The sequence below is a fragment of the Primulina huaijiensis genome, chromosome 15 (assembly GCF_012295235.1).
Source record: "Primulina huaijiensis isolate GDHJ02 chromosome 15, ASM1229523v2, whole genome shotgun sequence".
Lineage (NCBI taxonomy): Eukaryota > Viridiplantae > Streptophyta > Magnoliopsida > Lamiales > Gesneriaceae > Primulina > Primulina huaijiensis.
The window spans coordinates 21,622,645-21,646,479 of NC_133320.1; the positions used below are offsets into that span (position 1 = coordinate 21,622,645).

The following is a 23,835-nucleotide window of genomic DNA, read 5'->3' on the forward strand; positions in this document are numbered from 1 at the left end:
TAAACATCGTAGTGGGCCGGATCTGGGATCTAGTAAACCCAACCAATTGGCATTTTATTACAACATATATTTTGAATACACGTGTCTTAGGTTTACGTCACTCCTCTAGAAAATTGTTGGCGGATCACATTCTTCTTTGAAGAATATAAATATAACACTTGATGCATTGTGCCCATGTAATTTAATCATTTGCCCATGTTACCGGTTCATGTACCAGAATTTCATCATATCTTACTTGCCGTCTGCCATAACCAGAACTTCAAGAAATCGATGAGAAATTGAATTCACGAGTCAACAAATTTCGAATTGTGACTCAACCGAGAGCATCATTGATGCAATAGCGAATTCGAGATCGCTAGTCTCCTAAAAAAATATATCAAGAAGAAGATACAAACATACACATATCCATTTCTTTCTCACTTTCTCTTATTAATATTCAACTATTATTATCAACATATATTGGATGGAATCATTTTGGCGTGTTGGTGACCTGTAAGCCACAATCCCATGATGCCTTTGGCAATGTTTACACATCCAAACTCTCAAACTTAACTCCTAAGGAATAGAGTATTCTATTCTAATCTAATGCATGCACAGCTCCAAACTCACCAAATATTCTATCCAAACAGCAGCTTTTGTTTTTATGTCCAAAAAAGCGAAAAGCTGTTAAAAAAGTAATGACCCAAAAGTGGGAAACATCATGACAGAAAAGAGTGTTGCTGGTGAAGGAAGAGTCTGTCCCGATAATCTAAATCCAGATTTAGCAGTTGCCCACTGAATTTGTTGGTGGTTTAGTCCAAACTACCATAACTAAAATGTCCCATGGGTCTACACAAGATTCCCATATTTATGCCACCCACTTACTTTTATTATCATACTTACAATTGTCTTTATCTCCTATGTTGTGGGATTCAGGCCATATAATTAAAGCCAATGAAATAATACTCTCCTGAAGTACCTTAGCTTCTAAGTTAGACATTAGTCCGTTGGAAACTGAGGAATGAATATCGATCCACTTCTTTACTAGATTAAAAAGATAATAATTAAATATATTAAAAGAGAGACAAGAGTCCTTCTGTCTCCAATAAAAATTCCATATGACGAGATTCAGATTAGGCAATGGATTCACCTCAAGACACCCCAGTTCCAATAAGTTAATTGAGCGGAGATGATTGTCTCCTTCACAAATCGATGTATAAAATTAATGGTGAAGTGCCTAGTCCTTGATGCTAGTACGACCCTCACAAGACACACTTAACCAACGCACAACGCGATGATTTTTTCTCTTGATCCTTCGGTTGCGACCGAATACTTTTAAACTATTTCTTTCCTTTTGAGACCACTATGTTACGATTTATGAACAACACAATAACCACATAACTCACAAAATGAGGAAACAAAAACCAAATTTTAATAGCTAGTCACGCAAACTTCTTACTATCAGAATGAGACAAGCTCCGATCTATGGATTGCAACTGGCTACGAAGATTCTGGTTTTCTTCAAGCAGCCGATCATATTCAAGAAGAAACCCTTCTGATTGTTTTTTCAAAGCTAATGCATTGGCTTCTGCGCTGCTCACCTCTTTAGCCTTTTCTTCGAGCTGTATCTCAAGTTGCTCGATCCTTTCTTTTAAAGTGGTCATCCCAACTTCCAGTGCTCTGATTTCCTCGGACACTACAGGCTTACCATCCTCAAAACCTCGGCTTTGTTTCTTCGCGGCTTCCATGTTCTTTCTTCTTATGCGAAGTTCTCGGATATAATGATGCAATCTGTCAATCATCAGGCCAAGAAATAGTGAAAATCCTGCACAAAAACAATTACAATGAATGATAAATAAGTAAAAATGCAACGGGCACGGGAAAAACGTAATGTCTTGCATAGTTTAGGGACAGTGGATAAACCAAATATGACTCTGTTGATCCGAGTGAATTCATGAGCTACACAGTCTAACAGATAACGTGATGTTTGAATTTATTATGCTCGTTTCTATCAGAGTAAAATTCTGACACTTTTCTTATGGATATTATATGCTTTTTGTCCAAATCATAGTATCTCAGATTACACCACTTTGGAAAAATGGTTCACTAGAAAAAGCTCTCACTTTTCTGTGAAACCTCTGTAAGAACTAACAATAAAATTTAATATTCTAGCATAAACCTTACAAAAATAAATCTTCAACCACAAACCAGAGATAAAAGCTCCCTTTTAACATAAACAATATAACAAAACCGTGGAAATGGTATTCCCAAATTAATGGTTTATTTCATCCTATCCATGTGGGCATTGTCCCTATGATAGGATGGATGGCCAAGATTTGCCCATACATATATAGGACCCACTTTTTTTTTGGAAATTGTATGTGTGCCAAGATCTTAAATGAAGTGTGGTAGTGCCACGTTGGATCTCATCTACCCAAATTAATTACCATGAAAACTTGATTCAAATTAAGAAATAGAATATTAATTGATATACTTCAAATTGAGATTCAATTAACCAAACTTGAATGATTTACGCGAGAGTAATTAGGGAGGAAAACATTTATGATGGGTCCCTTCGTCTTCCAAGAATTTTATTTCACCACTTCAAATGGTCCAAACCTCAAATCAAATCCATCATTAATACACTTAAAGCAGTAACACAAATAAAACTCGACTCCATGGATCACGGTTCGTGGAACAGTCACAATCACGTCACAGAATAATTTTATAATAAAAATAGAAATAATTATATAATTTGAAAAAATTACAGAAAACCTTTCGCACAGATGGCGACAACCACGAAATCGTCGTCGTTACCGCGAAATCGCCGAAATTCGGAAAAAAAGGAGCCATAGTTGCACAACCATTTTAACCTGAATCTTTATAGCGGCACAGCCGTTCCCGTTACGACCGTTTCACGAGCGCGATGGCGAATCATGTCATGAATTAGCTCACGTAGCAAAGTTATTTATTATAAAGTCCAAATAAATCAAATTACATAGTGTTGTATTTTTGTTTTTTTAATTAATTAATAATAATACATAAATAAATCAGTTGGCTTAGTTTCTTGTTAAGAAAAACAGAAAGTTTACCCATAAGAGAAGCTTCCAGAAGGTTCTTAGCTAGGAGAACCTGATCCGTGGGATTGACCTCGCCTTCCTCGATCCAACGTCTCTGGACAGCCACCACACTGTACAAGGTGGACATCATCACGATGAAAACAGTCCCCGCCACCGTCTTCACTACGATTGGGCCGCGGCCGCGTTTGGCCCTGTCCAGACTCAGTATCACCAGCTTCCTCAGCGGCGTCTTGAACACGAACACAACAATCAGCGCCATCTCCGCAAACACTAGAGAAAACAGCAGCTGCAACATCTTGATTGTAGAAAAAATCAGATTCCAGAGTTTAGGTTTTCACTGTGAGAGGGAAAGTATTGGAGCGGGTGATCATGAGAATTGAGAAAATGCAGGCAGAGATGAAGACGACGAAACTGAACAAATGTGGGTTTAAATTTGGATCCGATAACCCAAGCTTCGGGTCTTATATTTTGAATGGAGCATTTAATTTTAGAAGGACTTTTAGTTCATCTATTTACATTGCAGTCCCCATATTCCTTGAAATTTATGCCGACATCCCATTTTATTAAATACTTTAAATTATATTTAAATAAGTTTGCCACTAATGAGTTTTTTGAAAATATAATTTTTGTATTATCAATAATAATTAATCTAATCATACTCGCTTATTTGTTTTATCACATAGATTAAAAAATGTATTTGAATTTTTTTAACAAACAATTTTCTTATTTTATATTTTTTTAATTTATTAAAAAATAGTTATATTTTTTTCAAGATTAGGATAATATTAGTAATATATTTGAGATGAATTGAATATTTGACTTTGATTATGCTTAGTCGGAGAGTCAATTTCACTATGTTATCAACCAGCTACGACGTCGACTGAGTATCATTAAATGGAACTCACTCAAATTTTTGATCAAATTAAATAAGATTAAATTCACTCGTATCATTGATGGTAAAACTTCTATGAGACGATCTCACGAGTCGTATTTTGTGAAACGGATCTCTTATTTGGATCATCAATGAAAAAATATTACTTTTTATGCTAAGAGTATTATTTTTTATTGTGAATATCGCTATAGTTGACCCGTCTCATAGATAAAGATTCGTGAGACCGTCTCACAAGATACCTACTCTCCTCATATGATTGCTCAAATTTTGGTCAAATAAAATCAAAACCTAAGTTTTCCTCTATTCAATCATAATCATTACTTTTCATTCACAAACCGATTAATTTTTTGGTTTCTTTGGTTATTCATGTTCCTCATGACTCTAATTTCATTTGAGATATACACATATACACAGACATTGTAGGGTCAAACTAAAACAAAATTTGACCAGAATTATTTTGCTAACTCGATTTATTCATGCAGTAGTAATTATCCATCTCGAAATCCAAGTTCAAGAATCAACAATGAATGGGAAAACGCCTTATTATCAGAAAACAAAGTACTTACAAGACAGTTATCGAAATTCAAATAAAGCATAAAATTGACCATCTATCCTTATCAAACGAGTTCTAGATAAATAACCACGACGTACTCACTGAATAGAGAGTTAATTAAAGATTAACCAAACTTCAAAGTAGAAGACCAACGTTTCCCAAACTCGGGATCTTGCTGCATTCCTTTTAAACCTACCAGTGTTGGTTTGTAGGGGTACATCTTTCCGGCTGGTGGTAAGTTGCTTGTGTTTACGGGACGGGAGCGGCCGGTTTCAATACTGTAAATGATCATCACAGCTTCTTTACAGATGAACCATATATCACCATCTTTTGCAAGCAATGGCACCAAACTCATGACAACATCATCGCCTCCTTCTTGCAGGAAGGACAGTGGGATGACTTTATCTTTTTGACACCATCTTTGTTTCTTGTAGTCCTCCAACTCCGTCACGTGGAGATCGTTTCCGATTAAGGTCGTTAACGCTAGTTTCCCATTCCAATCTATAGCCCAGAGGGTTCTCGAGTTCTTGAACTGAGTTTTCGTGAAACAGGTCACGGTGAAACATTCCGTCTCCAAATCCAGCGACACCACTTTTTTAGTGACCGTAGATCCAACTTTGATAATTAGGACAGTGTGGACAGCTTCTCCGGTTGAAACTACCTGAACACGCTGTTTTTTTCTGTGTCCCTCATCTTCCGCAACATCAGGAAACGCCAAGGGCCGCCAAGATTCGGACTGGCCAGGAGTAAAAACTTCACAGCTTTCTTTGCCCGATTCGTCGTTGTATATAGAAACCACTAGATAGTTTCCTGTGGATTTGACATAATTGAAGGTGACCCCATAGACATCCTTGTGATGATCAGGCAGATGGAGAACACCGCGAGTGGCTGGGTTCCAGATGGTAAACTTTTCTGTGCCGAAACTCGTTATGAAAAGCAAGCCATCACAAACTTCAAGTAATTGAAAATTTTCATCATTGGGGTTCTGCTTGGTCGGATCGTCGTTCCTCACAACATTGTGCCAATGGCAAATAACCTCCCTGCGATCCACGTTTCTTTCCATTAAGTAGCGGCCATTAATGAAACCTCGCCATTCCTTGCAGATGAGCTGGAGCTTCGCTAGGGACCTGAGAGGCAACCAGCACAAGATCTCGATGACAACTTCAGGGGGGAAGATTGGCTCCGCCGCATCCTCGTTGTCTTCGGTTTCAGCACTATCACATTCAATGATGACTTCGGAGGGGACTATCGATGTTGAAGTATCATCCTTCTTGCTTCCTCCAGCACTTTCACACTCATTCAAATCTTCCAATGATTCTGCTCCGTTCGCCATTTTAGTATCGGCTTGACTTGAATCCTTACCACCAACTGCGCTTTCTCTGGTTGAATCATCGCAATCCATCCTGCTCGCAATACAGAGAGCTACATTTTGTGATCTTTATGGGATTATATAAGCATACATCTACGATTTACTAATCGAAATTGGTTTATAGTGTTCACTTTGGTACTCATCAAATTTATGATAATTTCCTCAAATACTGAATTAATTACCCACATGATTCAATGACAACAAAACGAAAACTATTTATTTTTTATGTGTCATGTGTGAGTTCGATCCAAACTTAAAACAAAACCTTAAATCCCCATAATTTTTTTTTTTAATTTTAAAAACATCAAACATGTTGTATGAATGAAGAACATACGTCGTTAAATATAATATTTAAAAAAAACAAAAAAATCAAGATGTTGTTCCGCATGAAAATATTCAAGACCTGAAAATTATCAACATTCCTAGCTAAGAGACAATCTGATAATAGTGTGAGACTTTCTCCATTACCTGGACGACGCAGCGATCAACCAGAGAAGAGAGGAAGTACGCCAAAAAAAAAAGAGAACTCTTTTTGATCGAGCGAGGTTCTGTTGCGATTCTACGTGATATGAACTTATCATAATCTAGTGTCCTACTACTCTAAAATACACGTTTTTCAAAATAAATTAAAGATATGTATTATTTATCGAAATATTTTTGAAAATTGAACTCAGAGATGTAAATCTCAAACACAATAAATATACGGTAAGGAGGTGACTGCAAAAATTCATAATTCATAATTTGTATGTTAATACTTTTACATGGATGACCTAAATAAGATATCTGTCTAACAAAATACGACTCGTGAGACCGTCTCACACAAGTTTTTACCGATTTTTAATAACATGGAACACAATTATAAACTGAATAGATGACGTATCAATGTGGAGAAACAGAGAACATTGTCCAAAATATATGTTTGCACCAAAAAATTAAATTGGTCCCATTTAGTTTGACCCAAACTTAGTGAAAAATTTGAGCCCATCATTCATATAGTGAATGAATCGAACATCATCCAAGCAGATGAGATCGTTGACAAAGAGATCGTAGGATAACGGAGCGAGGAGTGGGAGAAACTTTCAAAAGGAACAAAAAGAAACATCGGCTGATGAAATTGGGACACAACACAACTCAACAACACAATTTTTACGTGTTTTTCGTTCCACTTTTCAACGAGTTTATTTCAATTTTATGATCGCGGATTTTTAACGATTTATGAAAACTAAAATCTTATTGAGAGTTTGTTTTCTTCAATTTCGAGCGTCATTTCAATCAACTTCTTTTATTTTAATACATATTAGTTTATGAGATTGGATTCACGTAATCGTTTGAATAGTTAAAAAAAGTTATATTTTTATTATTTTTCATTCAAGTTTGTTGGTTATATAGCAATAAATAGTATAAGTCGTGTTGAGTCGTGTTTTCTGTTTTCACGATTATTCAGTACATGTACATATATAGACTTGTATCAACAACAAGAGCCTACTTCTTCGGCTTACTTCAATAACAGAGAGATTTCATTCTCCAACTCCTAATCACTTTAACATGGTATCAGAGCGTGCGATCTAGGGCATAGCTTCAAATTTTGCATCGAAGATTCATTCTACTGCCGAATTTTCTGCTGCTTTAGCTTGGATGTGATTTCTTGATTAATCGCGGTACAATTGCGGAATTTGTGGATTTTCTTACAAATCTGTCTGCATATTTTCTCAGTTGTTCCTAATTCATGGAAACTCTCAACAATTTCGGCGATTCTCTGTCGATTCAACCTTTGGATACTCCATGAATAAACATCATCAATGAGCAGTTGACTGGTGTTGAGAATTATGGGGTGTGGAGTCGTGCGATGTTGATTGCATTGCGTGCGAAGAATAAATTGGCATTTATTGATGGAACTTGCCAACGTCCAGCTGCTGGAAGCCTTACGTTAAATCAGTGGGAACGATGCAACGCATTGGTGTTATCGTGGATCATGAATACAGTTTCTAAAGAGATATTTGGGGGAATCGTATACTCAACTGATGCATCAACCGTTTGGAAGGATTTGAAGGAACAATTTGATAAAGTGAATGGATCTCGAATATTTGCCATTCACAGGGAGATCGGAGGATTGCGACAGGGTAATCTCTCTATTTCTACGTATTATTGTAAACTCAAACAACTCTGGGATGAATATGCATCATTCGTTACTCTTCCCTCTTGTACATGTGATACTGCCCGCAAATATATTGATCATGATCATCAACAAAAGTTGCTCCAGTTTCTGCTTGGATTAAATGATAGTTACGTTCACATTCGAAGTCAGATTTTGATGATGGATCCGCTGCCGACCGTGGGACAAGCTTTCTCTGTTGTATCTCAAGAAGAGTCAACTCGATCATTGTTGGCCATTGAACCTCTGCCGTCAGTTTTTTATTCGTCTTGAAACAAAGTAGATGAACGTAAAGACGTGATTACATGTGAATATTGTCATTTGCCTGGTCATTCTAAAGGAAATTGCTACAAGCTTGTTGGTTATCCACCGGGCCATCGATTGTATAAACCTCAACAGCTTCGAGGACCTAAGAAATTATCCAAGGATAATTTTAAACCAAGGCGGACTTCTCATGATGTAAACATGGCTACTGAGGTACAAGCAGAGACGTTTAATCCAGAAGTAATCAACAACACTCCAGCTATCAGCGACTCCAATTTTTACACCTGCTCAATATGCTGAAATACTGAAGTTGTTGGGCGGGTCTACTGGACACTCTCCTACTGAACCGATGGCAAATATGGCAGGTAATCTTGATACATCCTGTGGCACAAATTGGGTAGTTGATACAGGGGCAACTGAACATATGACTGGTAATGCCTTGCTATTGCAAAACACTAAGTCCTTGCCTAACTCTAATGGCTCAGTGCGACTGCCAAATGGTAATCAAGTTCATGTTGCCAAAATAGGTTCAGTAGCTTTATCCACATCAATCATTCTCCCTAATGTTTTGTACATCCCTCAGTTTCAGTTCAATTTGTTGTCCATCTCTCAATTCACCAAGACCCATAACTGTTCTGTCATTTTTTACCCAAATCTCTGTATTTTTCAGGACCTCAACCGTGGGAGGATCATGGGGATTGGTAAAGAGAAACATGGCCTTTATCATCTCACCAATATGTCTTCTACGTATTTTTGTTCAAATACTACTGTTGTCAATACGCCTTCTCTATACTCTCAATGTAAGACATTTTCCATTCCACATACTGTTGTTTCTTGCATAACAATTAGCACAGAGCTTTGGCATAAAAGACTTGGACATATGTCTCTTGCTAGAATGAAAATGTTGCCATTTATGTTGACAAATTCTTTTTTGAAGCTTTGCCCCATTTGTCCTCAAGCTAAACAAACTAGATCAAGCTTTCCACAGAAAAGTATGTCTACATCTTCAAGTCCTTTTCAATTGATACACATGGATATTTGGGGTCCGTTTCGAGAACCCACTTACAATGGTGAACGTTACTTCATCACGATTGTTGATGATTTTTCTCGAGGGACTTGGGTGTATCTCATGCATTCCAAACTGGATATACTCCGCATTCTCCAACAATTTTTTGCTATGGTGCGGAATCAATTTTCCAAATCCATCAATGTCATTCGCACCGATAATGCCTCTGATTTTTTCAAATCTGAGTGTAGTTCTTTTTTCTCTTCCCTTGGAGTCATAAACCAAAGTTCTTGTCCTTATACACCACAACAAAATGGTGTGGTTGAACGGAAACATCGGCATATTCTTAACATTGCCCGGTCCTTGCGATTTCAAGCATCACTTCCACTTAAATTTTGGGGGGATTGTGTTTTAACTGCGGTATACCTCATCAACCGTACTCCTAGTCCCCTTATTCAAAACCAAACACCATTCGAAATACTGTTTCGTCAATCTCCCTCTTACTCTCACCTTAGAGTTTTCGGTTCCCTTTGTTATGCAACGGTCTTAACTCGAGACCATAAGTTTTCTCCACGAGCAAATAAATGTGTCTTTTTGGGTTATTCTAATTTCCAAAAGGGATATAAACTTATGGATCTTCAAACAAATAAATTCTTGATATCTAGAGATGTTGTGTTCCATGAGGATTGTTTTCCTTTTGTTCAATCAAAGGATTCATCTCCCTTTCGCTTCATTCCATTACCCTTCATGGAATCTTTGAACCATGAAAGTGCAAGTTCGGATTCAATCCGTGAGTCTTCCACTGATCCTCCCACAGCCCATACACCATCTGGTAGCTCCATGATACAGCCACGTAGGTCAACTCGCACCACTCGACCTCCTATTTGGACAACCGATTATTCTTGTCCTTCTTTATCCCAAACAAATTCTGCTACTTGTGTCTATCCTATATCACATCAGTTACAGTATTCTAACTTTTCTCCCTCCTATCAAAATTTCGTAGCTGCCATTTCCTCCATGACCGAGCCCCGATTTTACCACGAGGCAGTCGTCGATCCTAGATGGAGGGAAGCTATGGACTTAGAACTCTCAGCACTGGAATCCAATCACACATGGACAGTGGTAGATTTACCGGAGAATACTAAACCCATGGGGTGTCGATGGGTTTACAAGATAAAATATTTGCCGGATGGGAAGGTTGATCGATTTAAAGCAAGATTAGTAGCCAAGGGATATACTCAGCTTCCAGGCATCGATTTTCATGATACGTTTTCACCTACGGCCAAAATTGTTACCATTAGATGTTTGTTGGCCTTGGCATCAATTAATCGGCGGAGCCTTAATCAAATGGATGTAGCCAATACATTTCTCCAAGGAGATTTGGATGAGGAGATATTCATGTGTGTGCCACCGAGATATAAGGTTCATGGGACTAATAAGGTTTGTAAGTTGCGTAAGTCCTTGTATGGCCTCAAGCAAGTGTTTCGTCAATGGAATCACAAATTTGCTAGTGTGATGGTTGAGGCAGGATTCACACAGTCCCAACATGATCATTCTTTGTTTTTGAAACACGATTCTGTTGGCATAACCCTTCTAATAGTCTATGTAGATGATATAGTCATCACGGGTAGTAGTGAAGCTGTCATTGCTCATCTCAAGAAATTTTTGCACTCCAAGTTACAGCTTAGAGATCTTGGCACTTTACGGTATTTCTTGGGGCTTGAAACTGCTCGATCCAAAGAGGGCATATATCTTAACCAAAGGAAATATTCTTTGGAGCTTATTTCTGAAGTTGGTCTCTCTGGAGCAAAACCGTGTGATACACCGTTTGAACAACATAAACGGTTGACAAGCTTGGATTTGGATCTAATTATGAGACAAAAGAATTCAGTTGCTGAGAATGATCCTGTTCTTTCTAATCCGGATTCTTACACTCATCTGGTAGGGAAGTTGATTTATCTTACAATCACTAGACCTGATTTGTCTTATGTTGTTCAACATTTAAGTCAGTTTATGAACTCTCCCAAACAATCTCACATGGCTGCTGCCCTTCGTGTTGTGAGATATATAAAAAAGACACCTGGTCTTGGTATTTTGCTACCTTCTCACAGTGCCTTGGTTCTTTCTGCCCATTGTGATTCGGATTGGGCAGCTTGTCCCATGACACGACGGTCGCTTACAGGTTACTGCATCAAATTGGGAAGCTCGTTGTTGTCCTGGCGAACTAAAAAACAAAGTACCGTATCACGGTCCTCCGCTGAAGCCGAATACCGAGCCATGGCTACAACCACATGTGAAATTGTTTGGATCATTGGCTTACTTTCAGACATGGGAGTACAGCTTCAGGGTCCTGCCCTTCTATACTGTGATAATAAAGCAGCTTTGCATATAGCTGCGAATCCGATGTATCATGAGCGTACCAAGCACATTGAAATTGACTGTCATTTGGTGCGCAAAAAGATTAAAGCAGGTTTGATCAAGACAGAGCACATTTCCACTTCTCAACAACTAGCAGATATATTCACCAAAGGATTGAGCAAAGAGCAACATGGTTTTTTGTTGTCCAAGCTTGGTGTTCGTGATCTATACCAAGCTTGAGGGGTGTGTGTTGGTTATATAGCAATAAATAGTATAAGTCGTGTTGAGTCGTGTTTTCTGTTTTCACGATTATTCAGTACATGTACATATATAGACTTGTATCAACAACAAGAGCCTACTTCTTCGGCTTACTTCAATAACAGAGAGATTTCATTCTCTAACTCCTACTCACTTTAACAAAGTTGACGTACGTAGCACATGACACGCCAATTAACTCAAAATATTGTGCAAAACACTATCATTACAAGTATGATCAGAAACAAGAAATCACAACAAAGGCATTACATTTATTTATTTCGAATCCAACGGGAAGAAACAACGGGATAAATCAGTAGATAATAAACTTAACACCAGCACAACACGATAAAATTATATTGCGGAATAAAAATATGGATGAAATCCCAAATCTTGTTTAAGCAGATCCTCCTTTAAACTTCTTGACAATACCAGCAATGTATTTTCCTTGGTGGAAAGCATGGCCCAATTCGAGATCTGATGGCTGCCTCGACCCATCTCTTCCGGTGAAAGTTCCAGCACCATAAGCACTGCCACCTTTAATCTCATCCAACACGTACATGCCTTCCCCAAATGTGTATCCCGTGGGAACAATGATCATCCCGTGATGCGCGAATTGAGTGATCGCGGTTAAACTGCATCACACCAAATCTCTAAATAAGTCTTTTTGTGGAGTGCAAAGTATTAAGTGGCCATGGTGGAGACAGAAATATCATGTGTACGAATAAAAACTAAACAAAATCGAGCTCGATTTGGTTGGTTTGCACCACTAAGCGAAACCAATCAAAGTACTTTTGTTGATCGATCACTCGGACCTCACATTATTCTTGCAAGCAAAGGCCAAAGATGTAAACATACGCTGTGGTCTCGTGTCCGCTTCCTTGAGATGAAGTGCTTGTGAACATGCCAACAGGCTTGCCTACTAGCGCTCCGGTCTGCCACAGCTTGCCTGTCCCATCTAGTAGTGCTTTCAATTGAGCTGGCATCATCCCGAATCTGGTGGGCATACCGAATATAAGTCCATCTGCCTCGACCAGTTCTTCGGGTGTGATCACGGGCACATCAGCACTCTTCGGGGGCGCATACATCTTCCCGAGAACCTCAGCAGGAAGCGTTTCGGCAACCTGCATATATTATTACATAATTATGCATTAGATATAAGATCAAACATGATTTCACCCCCAAAATTTCTCTAGGAGCGAAGCTCCGTCGAAGGATGACGGTTGACAGAGGAAGCTAAAGGGTTGACTTTAAAATATTCATAACACATTCATGGACAAACTAACCAGTTACAACAAGTGAAGGGGTGGTTGGCTATAAATTATTCAATTCCAAACACCAACACAAACACAAACCTGAAACAATTTGGCATCAACTCCTTTGACAGTGTCGGCCCCTCTCTTGATTTCACGGGCAAGTTTCTCGACATGTCCATACATGGAATAGTAACTGTGAAATAAATAATAGATCAGATGAAATTAGATAACAGAAATCAAGAATCTCCAGTAAACACACAACCAAAAAATCCCATCAAAGTTTACTTCTTTACAAACCAAAAACAGATCGATTTCTTATTAGAATCATCGAAACACGTCTAAAAATCAAGAATCCACAGATTCCATGCTGACAAACACAAAACAAACCAGTTCACTAAAAAGAATTGAAAAAAGAGATCGAAATACTTACACAACGTGAAGTTTAGTTGCCATCTCTCTCTTTTTTCTTCTTGCTTACGAAAGAAATGATCGTGGGGTTCGGTAGAATAGTTAGTTAGTAAACTCGAACTTGGAGTAAACAACGAGGTGAAAAGGCCTGTTTTTATAGATGATTGGATGACTAGATTTCACATTTTTCACATTATATTAATTTACCTTCTGGAATGTAAGGCAGCATAGACTAATGGTTTCCAAAATCATGGGTTCTCTCAACTGACTCGGTCAAGTTCTAGACGTGCCGTGGAACTTGACTAATCTTCTCGTTCATTGGCTCAAAATTCTTTATTTTTTTGAAAATATAATAAAAAAAGAGAGAAAAAATTACAAGAAAAAGGTTTGTTAGTGGGGAGAAAAATAGCTTTTTAATATTGACAAAAATTTGTGTGTGACGATCTCACGGATCGTATTTTGTGAGACAAATATCTTATTTGCATTATCCATGAAAAAATATTACTTTTTATGCTAAGAGTATTTTTTTTTTTTGTGAATATCGATAGGGTTGAGACGTGTCACAGATAAAGATTCGTGAAACCGTTTCACAAGAGACGTGCTGTTTTATATTTATTGAATGATGTTTAGATGGCCTAGGCAATAAATGAATTCGATCTACATATGGTTGATTTTGAATTATTTTTGTTAAGTAATTATATTAGTTTTTTTTAAAAAAAGGATTAATGATATTAGTTAAATTTAATAAATCAAAAAAATTGAGAGTCATTCGAAAAAATCGTTTTATTTTACTCAATACGAAGGATTGAGAATAAAAAATAAAATTCAAATCTAAATTCATCCGACTAAATAGGTAAAATAAGATTATTTTGGAATTGGATGAATTCATCTGCAAATACATTAGAGATACATGACACAAAATAGATTTTTTTTACAAAAAAAATTTATTATGTTTTTGTTTAATTTATTTATATAATTACATAATATTAAATCTAACATGGATATGAACTTTATTATAGAATACTGCCCATTCCACGTGTTTCGTAATTGTACATTATTGTTTTTTTTTTATAACAAAATTCTTTGATTTTTTTTTTCAATTATTTTGATTTATATTATTATTATAGTTTTGAAATTAACTTTGGCAAATGATACAATACTACTTTTATTTTGGTATAATTTGGTCATATTAATAGGGAATTGTGCTGGAAGATGCAACAACAATGTACGTGATTTTCACGTACTCATATAATTTAATTATTTGAAAATATAAATATTTTTTAAAAAAAATGTGAGATTTGAATAGAAGTTTGAGGAAAATTGGAAAGAAGATGGAAAGAATTGTGGCGATTAATAATAAATTCACACAATCAAAGTTACATAATAAATAAGATATTTGGTAACTTGCATCCTATAATCTGAGTTTTTTGACACACTCCGTCGTTAAATTGTTTTCTTTTTTTTTTTTACGTCAATCAAATTAAAACCATCATTTTGCAACCTTTTATATTTTCATTTTCAATTAAAAATTTTCCCAAATATTAAACTAAAGGGGAAATTATGTCTACTAGAAAAACAGTTATTTAACCAATTTTAGATGTCTCATGTTGAATATATCTCACTTGTAACTTGTTTGAAATGTCTTTTATAAGAGAATCTGAAATCGAGAGATAATATTTTGTACCACTTATATAATTTTAAAGAGTACGTATTTTGTGATACAGTCTCACGGATCGTGTCAACCTTATTCATATATACAGTAATAAGTAATATTTTTTACATAAAAATAATTTTTTTCATTAGTGACTCAAATAAGAGATTTATCTTACAAAATTGACCCGTGAAACGTCTCAAAAAAAGACATACTCAATAATAATAAAATCAAATGCAACATTTTAATATGTGTCCAAAAAAAATAAGTCAAGGCTTTTAAAAATTTTAAAAATAGCACACCACACCGAATAATAATATGTCCTGATTCATTGGCTTTTATTTGACTTACAATATAAAATGCTTCCAATTATGANTTGCGCATTGGCCTCTTAAATTTTAATTATATCATTTTAGTTCTTAAAAAACTTTACTCGTACCAATTTTCAACATTAAAAAAAAAAAATTAACATAAGCAATCAAACAATTTTTATAATATTAGCGACAAAAATCTTCTAAATCTATTATTAAATCATACATTTAATGATTTAAAATATTATAAGAATATCCGAGATTACGGATAATTTCAATCAATTTAATTGTGTCTTTCAAATATATTTATCATGTTTAGAGTAGTAAGACAATAAATTTCAAACACACTTTTTACATGTTTATATAATATTTTATGTTGATTATGATGTATTTCAAGTTCATACAATTATGATATTATTTGAAATTTATTCTATTTTTTATTAACAATACGTAAACTAATAAAATATATATTCAAGATTTGATCTATTGTTTCAAATAATAAAACTATAATAAAAATTTATTGATTTCAAATACGTCTATACTTACATAATCTAATGTTGTGCTTGTATTAACGAATCTTCATATCAAGTTATGCAATTTCAATAATATTTGTAATGAATCTCAAATACACTTGAGACATGTAGGGTCGTGTGTGTATTATAAATCTTCATATCAAATTTTACAATTTCAATAATATTTGTGATGAATTTCAAATACATTTCGAGACATATTTCATCAATATTATCAATCAAATTCTTCTGCAATTCAAATTTCTTCGTCCAATTTTTTTTTTTTTAAAAAAAAACTCTTGTTTCAAATAAAATTCATCCATTCAAATTTATGGAATCTCTTCCTGAGAATCAAATATTTTCCATCAAAATACAATAAAACCAAAATGATCATACAACATACGGTGGCCCACTGGTTGGAGGTCATTTGTCTTCTATCAGAATGTGACATTGGATACGATGATACTTGGTCATAGATCTTTCAATAATTTAAGGTTATATATCCAAAAAATTAGACATATTACGTGCGTATTGTTTATGTCCGTTACAAAAATTATAATGAAAAACATCTCATATATCAATTTTATGAGACATATGTCATATCCAAACTGATTAATAAAAATATATTACTTTTTAATATAAGTATGAATTAGTCGACCCGTCTCCCAACACACTATTCATTTTTTAAATGCCAGTCTTTGTTGTTTATTTTCTCATTTGATCATTAATATTTTTATAATTATGTTTACATTTCGTCATAATGACGATGGCTAGCAGTCATCAAATGTCAAGTCTTTACACTATTTGGGAAAACCCAAAACCGAAAACAATATAGTACAAACAGATCAAACAGCTGTCTTTTTTTTTATATTTTTTTTTTCATTGACATTCAAACCTTGAAAATTGGAATTATACAAAGAATTAACTTATAATATTCTATTTTGAATTGGAAATTCTGTTACGACTGACTGGAAAATTGAGATCACAAGCTCACAAATTTAAGACTGTTAAATAATATATTGGATATAAATTATAAGAAGTTGTGGAAATTTCAAAATAAGTAGAAAATTGCAATATAACCAATTTATTTTATTTTTTTTCCCATTTTTCTTAATATTCAGAACTAGTTTTGGAATACCATTAAAATGCGTCGAGTTCGATTTTTACAAGGACCTCTCACTTTGTTAAATAGTGAATGATCATAGTAATATATAATATAAATAAATAATGGAACATCCAGCCGATTCGATTCAAACTGTCAATTGAATACGAAAATTTTTATTTATTTAAATTGGAATTTAATACAATTTTTCGGTCGTTAAGTGTGAAAATATAATTTGTCATGGCTTGATTTCTCCCTTCTTTCATAATTTATGTTTTAAAATAATTAAAGAAGGTCCATCATATATATATATAATTTATTTTGTAAAATTTAAAAATACATTACAACGATTAGTTGAAAAAAATCGAAGCAAAAAATTTTAAAAAGAAAAAAAAGTCATTTTTAAAAAAAAATTAAAAAGGAAAAATGAGTGCTTCTTTCTGACCAAAGGAGGGAGCCGGGAGCGGCCCATCATCGAAGGAGCTCCAATTGGGAATGCCTTAAAATTGTAGCTAAAAGGTTTTTTGAAACCATCAAGAATTATCATCTACCAACAAGTACACAAGGGTGAGCTAACCCCAAAAACCCGTCCTCAGTTCAGATTGTAGGCTGCAACTCGCCTGCATGAAGTCGGAATCGCTAGTAATCGCCGGTCAGCCATACGACGGTGAATTCGTCCATACATAGTGTTTTGATCTAAGATTTCAATTCTTCCGTGTTTCATCAGTAACATATTGTTCCATGGAGTTAAGGTCCAAAATATGGAAGTGTTTCCATAATCTTCTTATGTCCGAAAAAACGGTTCATCGAAATAATGAGTTACCATTGATATCGACACATCTGAGATCGCCAAATGTTTGGGAGTTCCAATTGTTAATATAGTCGTCACCACATCATCACTCCGTCGAATGTAAATCCAAGTTATTAATTAAAATTAAGAAGCCTTTCTTCAAATTATCAACGGAAAATACCTTTAAACCCCTCCTTATGAAAGGTATATAAACGAAATACAGTTGGAAGCAGAGGAGAACCAATTGTAATCAAACACGTGGCTCAATCTGTCGTATACTTAAAAACACAACTTGCGGCGGTTACTCATTTCAATTGCTTTTCAGCTTCTTCTCCAGCTCCGCTCTCCAAATCTCTCCATTTTGTGGTGTTGAATTCTTCTTCAATCAAATCTCACGGAATTCTGAGCTCTAAGATCTTCTTACGATGAATTTCACGGATAGGATTTTTGAGCTGAAAGAAGTCGAAACGCTTCGAGGGCATACTGATAGAGTTTGTTGTATCGCCTGGAATCCAGCCACAGGAGTCGACGGTGTCCCCGCCATGATCGCGTCGTGTGGCGCCGACAAAAATGTACTTATTTGGGAACAGAACATCGCTACCGGCTCTTTCCAGTCCAAGGTGAGCTGAAGTTCTCATTCATCTCTTCTGGTCATATGATGAAGTTCGGTGACACAGAGGTGTTTTCGGGTTGAAAAACAAAGTACTTTATTTTAGGGTTAGATGGAGTAAATTGGTAATTTCGGCTAGGAGTTTGAAAATTGTTTATTTTTTCAGATATAAGGTGAATGAAATAGATTTTCTGGTGTTAATGATGTTGTTTATTCAGGAAAAGTTGGCGAAGCTACATGCTTCGACTGTCATACGGTGTGCCTGGGCGGCATCTGGCAGTCTACTGGTAACATCAAGTGTTAGAGGCTGCATATGCATTTGGAAGAGCTTTGAGGGAAGATTCAGGATCATGAATTGTTTTGGGGTATTTGTATTTTATCTGATCAATAAAAACATCCTATTGTGGCGGCACACACATTTGTTTGGTCTCTAGTATCTTTAATCTATGATATTTGGGTAGCGTATTTAAAATGCTAAAGTTACATCCAGCGTCGCGACAAATTACCAGTAAGTGTTTCTCTGAATGCATCTGGTGAGTTGATGGCTTCCTGTGTCCCCCAGAAAAAGATATGGATATGGAAGAGAGCATCAACATTAAATAATGATGTTAAGTATCTATCAACGGTGGCTGGTAGTACAGGATGCACTAAAATGATCCTATGGCATCCATTGAAGGATATTCTGTTTTCATGTGGCTTTGACAACACTATCAAGGTATATGTGGTAAAAATAGAACAATCAAATTGTAAAATATTCGAATATCTGAAAATCTTTGTAAAGCTGACTGTTTGAAAAAATAGTTTCTTTCTGTTTAGTCCCCAATATCAACATCGACTGATGAGACATGTCTAACTGCTGTAGATTTGGGTTCCGGATGCAGATATGGTCAATTGGGATTGTATGCAAACTTTAGGTGAAAGTAACAGGTAGTTTCATGACTTGCTCTCTATGTTTAAACAAATTCATTGCAGATTCATATTCACAGCAGAGTAACCGTGATTTATTATCCTGGCTTGCACAAAAGAACTTCTTGTGGTATATTAACGGGCATAATGCGCAATCTATCGAACTAGCATTAACTTAGAAAAATCTTGATCTGTGCGGTATTACTTGACACAAAAGGTCAAGTGGTGCCTAAAAAAAAGGTCTGATGGTGCCACCAGACATTAAATAAGATGGCCATGCCTAGTCTGTTAGAAGACGAAACTTATGAAAAAACTAGTTGTATGCTTGTGAAAATGTGTCACTGGACAAAATGTATTGTATATTTAGTATTTATTTTATCGCCCCTCAATCCTTCAACAATGCCACTATAACTGGCGGCCAAATTTTTAACTCCGCTTCTACTTCTCCCTTTGCACTCTGTTGGCTGTTAGCAACCGAAACCATTACTTGAGGGACTTATAAATTCCATCTCAGAAGTCCAATGCTAAATTGGTGTATTTATTCTGAAGATTTTTAATCGCTTGTACAAGGCATTGATTACTTTCAAAATATACATTGCCTGATTACTTAAACCCAAATTTTTAGGTTTACTGATTGCATTATAACCTGAGATTTTAATTTGTACTTTATTTTGGATCAGCTGCACTTCAATAGGTTATAAAGTTTCCAAATAGTCTTAATTATTTACTTGAACATTAATTATCACTTGAATTTGTGTAATATTTTTAAAAATCTGGTACAACTGTTTTTAATTATCTTTTAGTGGGCGCAGACATTCAATCTGGGCCTTAGTTTTTAATGGCGGGGGAAACAAAATCGTTGCATGTAGGTATGTACAGATTTTTTTTCTAGTTTCTATGCTTACATGTTCAATTGAAAACATAAGTGCCAGCATGTTAGTTGTCTTATTAGTACTTCCGGTACAAACATAGTTGTTATCCTAGAAGTAATGCAGCAGCATTGATTCTGCAGTGACGATCTAAGCATTAATATATGGAGTGTTGACACTGGGATGATGCGGTTTGGAGAAAGAAATGCCCCTGGGTATGCAATGCTTCTCCATATGTATTTGATCCTTCACCTGCACAACTGCTTCAGATGGCCTTTCATTTGGCTCTCAATGCTCATCTTTTTCCTTCTTGGCATGAATATCTTTGTCACTAAATTTCCAACCTATGTCTTAACTTTAACACTCATTTTGAAGGTTACAAGCTAGCTTCAGTTTTTAAAGTTTTTCATCCTCAATCAGTTAGAAAGCGTCAAATCAACGAATGTTCAGTATCATAGGGATTAGTGTATTGTGTCCAGTGTGATTGTGTGTATGTATTCGATTGAGATTTATTTTTTGTCATCCATCTTACTCTCTTCATTCCTCATAGTTACTTCATATGCATATGCATGATGTATTGCTTGCAATTTTTTGCCCCAATTACAAGGTTCGGTTCCACAGACTGTTGTGGATCAACTTGGAGTTAAATTTGTTTAGATTATCTAATGAAAGTATAAGAGAAAAAAGTTCAAAGATTTTCAAAAGCATTAAATTGCGTAGTTTGGCGTTCTGATGTTTAAAATTCTAATCAGTTTATATACATCTTGGTTTCATATTTTTTCACATTTTGTCAGGACACATTTATGTACTCTCACCGGTTGTCATGATCAAACAATTTTTGCTGTCCATTGGTCAAGGTAGCAAATTTTTTTCTTTCTTCTTTTTAGGTCTTATTCCTTTTCTATATTTTTTAGCCAATTTAGTCATGTGATTTACTCGAATTTATTAGAATGGCCTGATGTCATTTTGAAAGGCGAATGTTCCAGGCAGGAAATAATTTGCACCGGGGCAGCTGACGGTGCATTATGTTTCATTATTGAGAGTGAAGATGGATCGGTATATTTGGATAAATGCAATTATGCGTTGATTAATTCTCTGTATTTCCTTCAGCATAACCATTGTACGTATTTAAATCATATAGCCCTTTACACTTTGTCGCTACCATGAACGGAAAATATTGTGTCTTCATTTCTGATAACTGAGTTTCTATGTGATAAAGGTCTCAAAACATTTTATGCATCAAGCAAGAAGATATGTTAAACGAAAACTAGTATTGTGCAAAACCTCAAAATGGCACAAAGCCAGTCTAAACCGTCTGGCTTCAGCAAAGTTGTAACTAGAACCTCCATTTTTCAGATCCTCTGTGAATTACTATATCTTTACTCTCTTATATTATGCAACCATATCCACTTGATGAAACTTTCATGTATACTTGCCTTGTTGGAGTGTGACCGCTTTTAAAGTCATCATGCCCGCTTCTCTCTCTGTGTTTTTTTCCGAATAAAATATACATTTGCAAAATTATCAGGTCCACTGCTCTTAGGTTAACTCACAACTATCTAATTTAAATGCTGTACGTCCTAGATATGAAATGTCGTCGGAATTAACATCAAGCATTTAGATTTGTCCGTAGATGGCTTGCTCAGGTTAAAGCAAGATGCAAGAAACTCGCTCCGAATAGTGACAAGTCATTTGAATTGGAGATAAATAGTCCAGTTTGTCCATTCTTCTAGAATATCGTAACATTCCCTATTTGCAATGCCTCACAACTTGACTTAGTGTGTGATTACATTAGTCAGACTTGGTAATGCTTTATACCTTTTTCATTTCTTTACAATTTTTAATTTTTTCTGGATATTATTACAGTTTGATGAACCTGCGTATAAATTGCTACTGAAGAAGGACCATGCTCATGATAAGGATATAAACTCAGTTCAATGGTGTTCCCAGGTTAAAGAGTCATACTAGTAAATATAGTCCTTACATGAAGGTTTTCACACGAGTGATTAGTCCGAGATAAATCAGTTGTTTAAAAAACATGAAAATCTATGTCTACCTAATTGTATGTGTTGATAAACGTCTCTGAATAATTGGATATGAAATATAGATCTCCCATCCTGAATATGATGTAATGAACCTTAATTTTATGCATTTTGATATTTCTCGATTTCAACTATCTTAAATACTGTTTTGCTGCCACAAATTAAATACAGGATAACTCGCATGTTGCCTCTGCGAGTGACGACGGAACAATCAAGATATGGGAATTGGCCTCCCTACCACGATTTTGAACTAACATCGTTGCTCTATGATTAGATGATCCCACTATGCTACCATGAATTTTGTTGACCTATTGTAGATGATTCTCATTAGTTGTATCAACGCTAGCTTCTGAGAAGTAGTACACTTCCTTGTCAAGTTTTTCAGACTCTGAAGAGGAGCATACAAACCTTGCTTTCTGAATTTGATACACAGCTTTAACATGGTTTTTGAGTAAATAGTTTGTCATGTGCTCTTTGTTTTTCTTTTACATGCATATAACAGCAAGGTTGGGTAGAGGCAGGCACGAAATGCTAGAGACACCATGATAATGATGTGTGTATCAGTACAGGACACAACGTAATAATATAAAATTTTAAATAATCCAATTTAGAAAATCTACACAAAAGATATAATGTAGCCGTAGAAATAAGTTCTTCAAAATATAGGAATCATGTCATGTAATTTTTCTTCTCTAACATGGAGACGCCAAGATTTTCAACAATAATTAATCAAACTTTACAATGTATAGTGCTTGAGGAGTTTCCATTTTTACCGGCCTTCGATTATAGTCAAGGTGACGTTGTTCGAAGAACATTTGAGTGAAGTCTTTTCAATATCTGGAGACCTTTTACTCAAAGTAAATGCAGGTTGCCTTGGATGAGGAATCTCTGCAATCTCATTACTCAGCATAGATAGGATTGTAGAAATATTTGGCCGATCTTTAGCAATCTCTTCGGCACACAATAGACCTACATTTGCATATCTCGCTATCTTTTTCCATTGGTGAATCATGCACTAAAGGATCCTTTAACTTGATAATCTTTCCTTCATTCCACAATCTCCCTGCCTGCAAATATTCCCTTGGTGAATCATGCACTAAAGTTTTTTCCCCAAAATATTACAATTGCTTTTGCGAAAGGCATTTAATCTCTGAAATTATTGGATCAAACTAATAACAAGTTTAATCAAGTACACCACAATTTTCAATATTGATTGTTTACAAACCAAAAAAACAAAATTGAATTAATACACTAAGTTTTCAAAAATGACTTTATTACGCTAAATTTTTTTTTTCTTTCAGTCATATTTCATCGGAATGCTGAAACGTCATCGTAAAATACATAGTTGACTTCTTGTATGATGTTATGTCAGCAATTGAATTAAAATAGACAAAAATTAAAAGTTAATGTATCGAATTAAAGTTTGAAAACTAAAAAACCTAAAATTAGATGATTTAGCGGATCGATTAAAAT

General features: G+C 35.3%; 5 protein-coding genes across 16 annotated transcripts; 2 read left to right on the top strand and 3 right to left on the bottom strand.

Annotated features, from left to right (window-relative positions):
• Nucleotides 1–1,420: 1,420 nt before the first annotated feature.
• LOC140958432 (uncharacterized) lies at nt 1,421–3,518 on the bottom strand. Its single transcript, XM_073415871.1, has 2 exons — nt 3,072–3,518; nt 1,421–1,804 (listed from the first exon to the last, which is right to left on the bottom strand). Exons 1-2 carry the CDS (start codon nt 3,352–3,354, stop codon nt 1,422–1,424), a joined length of 666 nt encoding a protein of 221 aa, XP_073271972.1. The 5' UTR covers nt 3,355–3,518; the 3' UTR covers nt 1,421.
• A 957-nt stretch (nt 3,519–4,475) lies between these two features.
• LOC140960322 (uncharacterized) lies at nt 4,476–6,409 on the bottom strand. Its single transcript, XM_073418553.1, has 2 exons — nt 6,342–6,409; nt 4,476–5,907 (listed from the first exon to the last, which is right to left on the bottom strand). The coding sequence occupies exon 2, from the start codon at nt 5,904–5,906 to the stop codon at nt 4,629–4,631; it is 1,278 nt and encodes a 425-aa protein (XP_073274654.1). The 5' UTR covers nt 5,907; nt 6,342–6,409; the 3' UTR covers nt 4,476–4,628.
• Nucleotides 6,410–7,719: 1,310 nt separating this feature from the next.
• Nucleotides 7,720–8,298, top strand: LOC140959407 (uncharacterized). Its single transcript, XM_073417247.1, has one exon. It carries the CDS (start codon nt 7,720–7,722, stop codon nt 8,296–8,298), a length of 579 nt encoding a protein of 192 aa, XP_073273348.1.
• A 3,805-nt stretch (nt 8,299–12,103) lies between these two features.
• LOC140960209 (quinone-oxidoreductase QR2-like) lies at nt 12,104–13,773 on the bottom strand. Its single transcript, XM_073418380.1, has 4 exons — nt 13,595–13,773; nt 13,264–13,357; nt 12,767–13,032; nt 12,104–12,543 (listed from the first exon to the last, which is right to left on the bottom strand). Exons 1-4 carry the CDS (start codon nt 13,615–13,617, stop codon nt 12,306–12,308), a joined length of 621 nt encoding a protein of 206 aa, XP_073274481.1. The 5' UTR covers nt 13,618–13,773; the 3' UTR covers nt 12,104–12,305.
• A 4,493-nt stretch (nt 13,774–18,266) lies between these two features.
• Nucleotides 18,267–22,806, top strand: LOC140959690 (protein CIA1-like). 12 transcript variants are annotated; one of them, XR_012172045.1, is made up of 10 exons: nt 18,267–18,555; nt 18,764–18,910; nt 19,036–19,260; nt 19,408–19,472; nt 20,255–20,320; nt 20,464–20,535; nt 21,115–21,177; nt 21,294–21,376; nt 22,187–22,270; nt 22,534–22,806. XR_012172045.1 is itself a non-coding variant. In XM_073417650.1 (10 exons), exons 1-10 carry the CDS (start codon nt 18,361–18,363, stop codon nt 22,609–22,611), a joined length of 1,065 nt encoding a protein of 354 aa, XP_073273751.1. In that variant the 5' UTR covers nt 18,267–18,360; the 3' UTR covers nt 22,612–22,806. The 12 variants fall into 12 exon arrangements, 8 of the variants coding, with proteins under 8 accessions (XP_073273751.1, XP_073273752.1, XP_073273753.1 ...); XR_012172047.1 differs by having other exon boundaries at nt 21,270–21,376; nt 22,534–22,609; XR_012172044.1 differs by having other exon boundaries at nt 21,307–21,440; nt 22,534–22,589.
• Nucleotides 22,807–23,835: the final 1,029 nt, after the last annotated feature.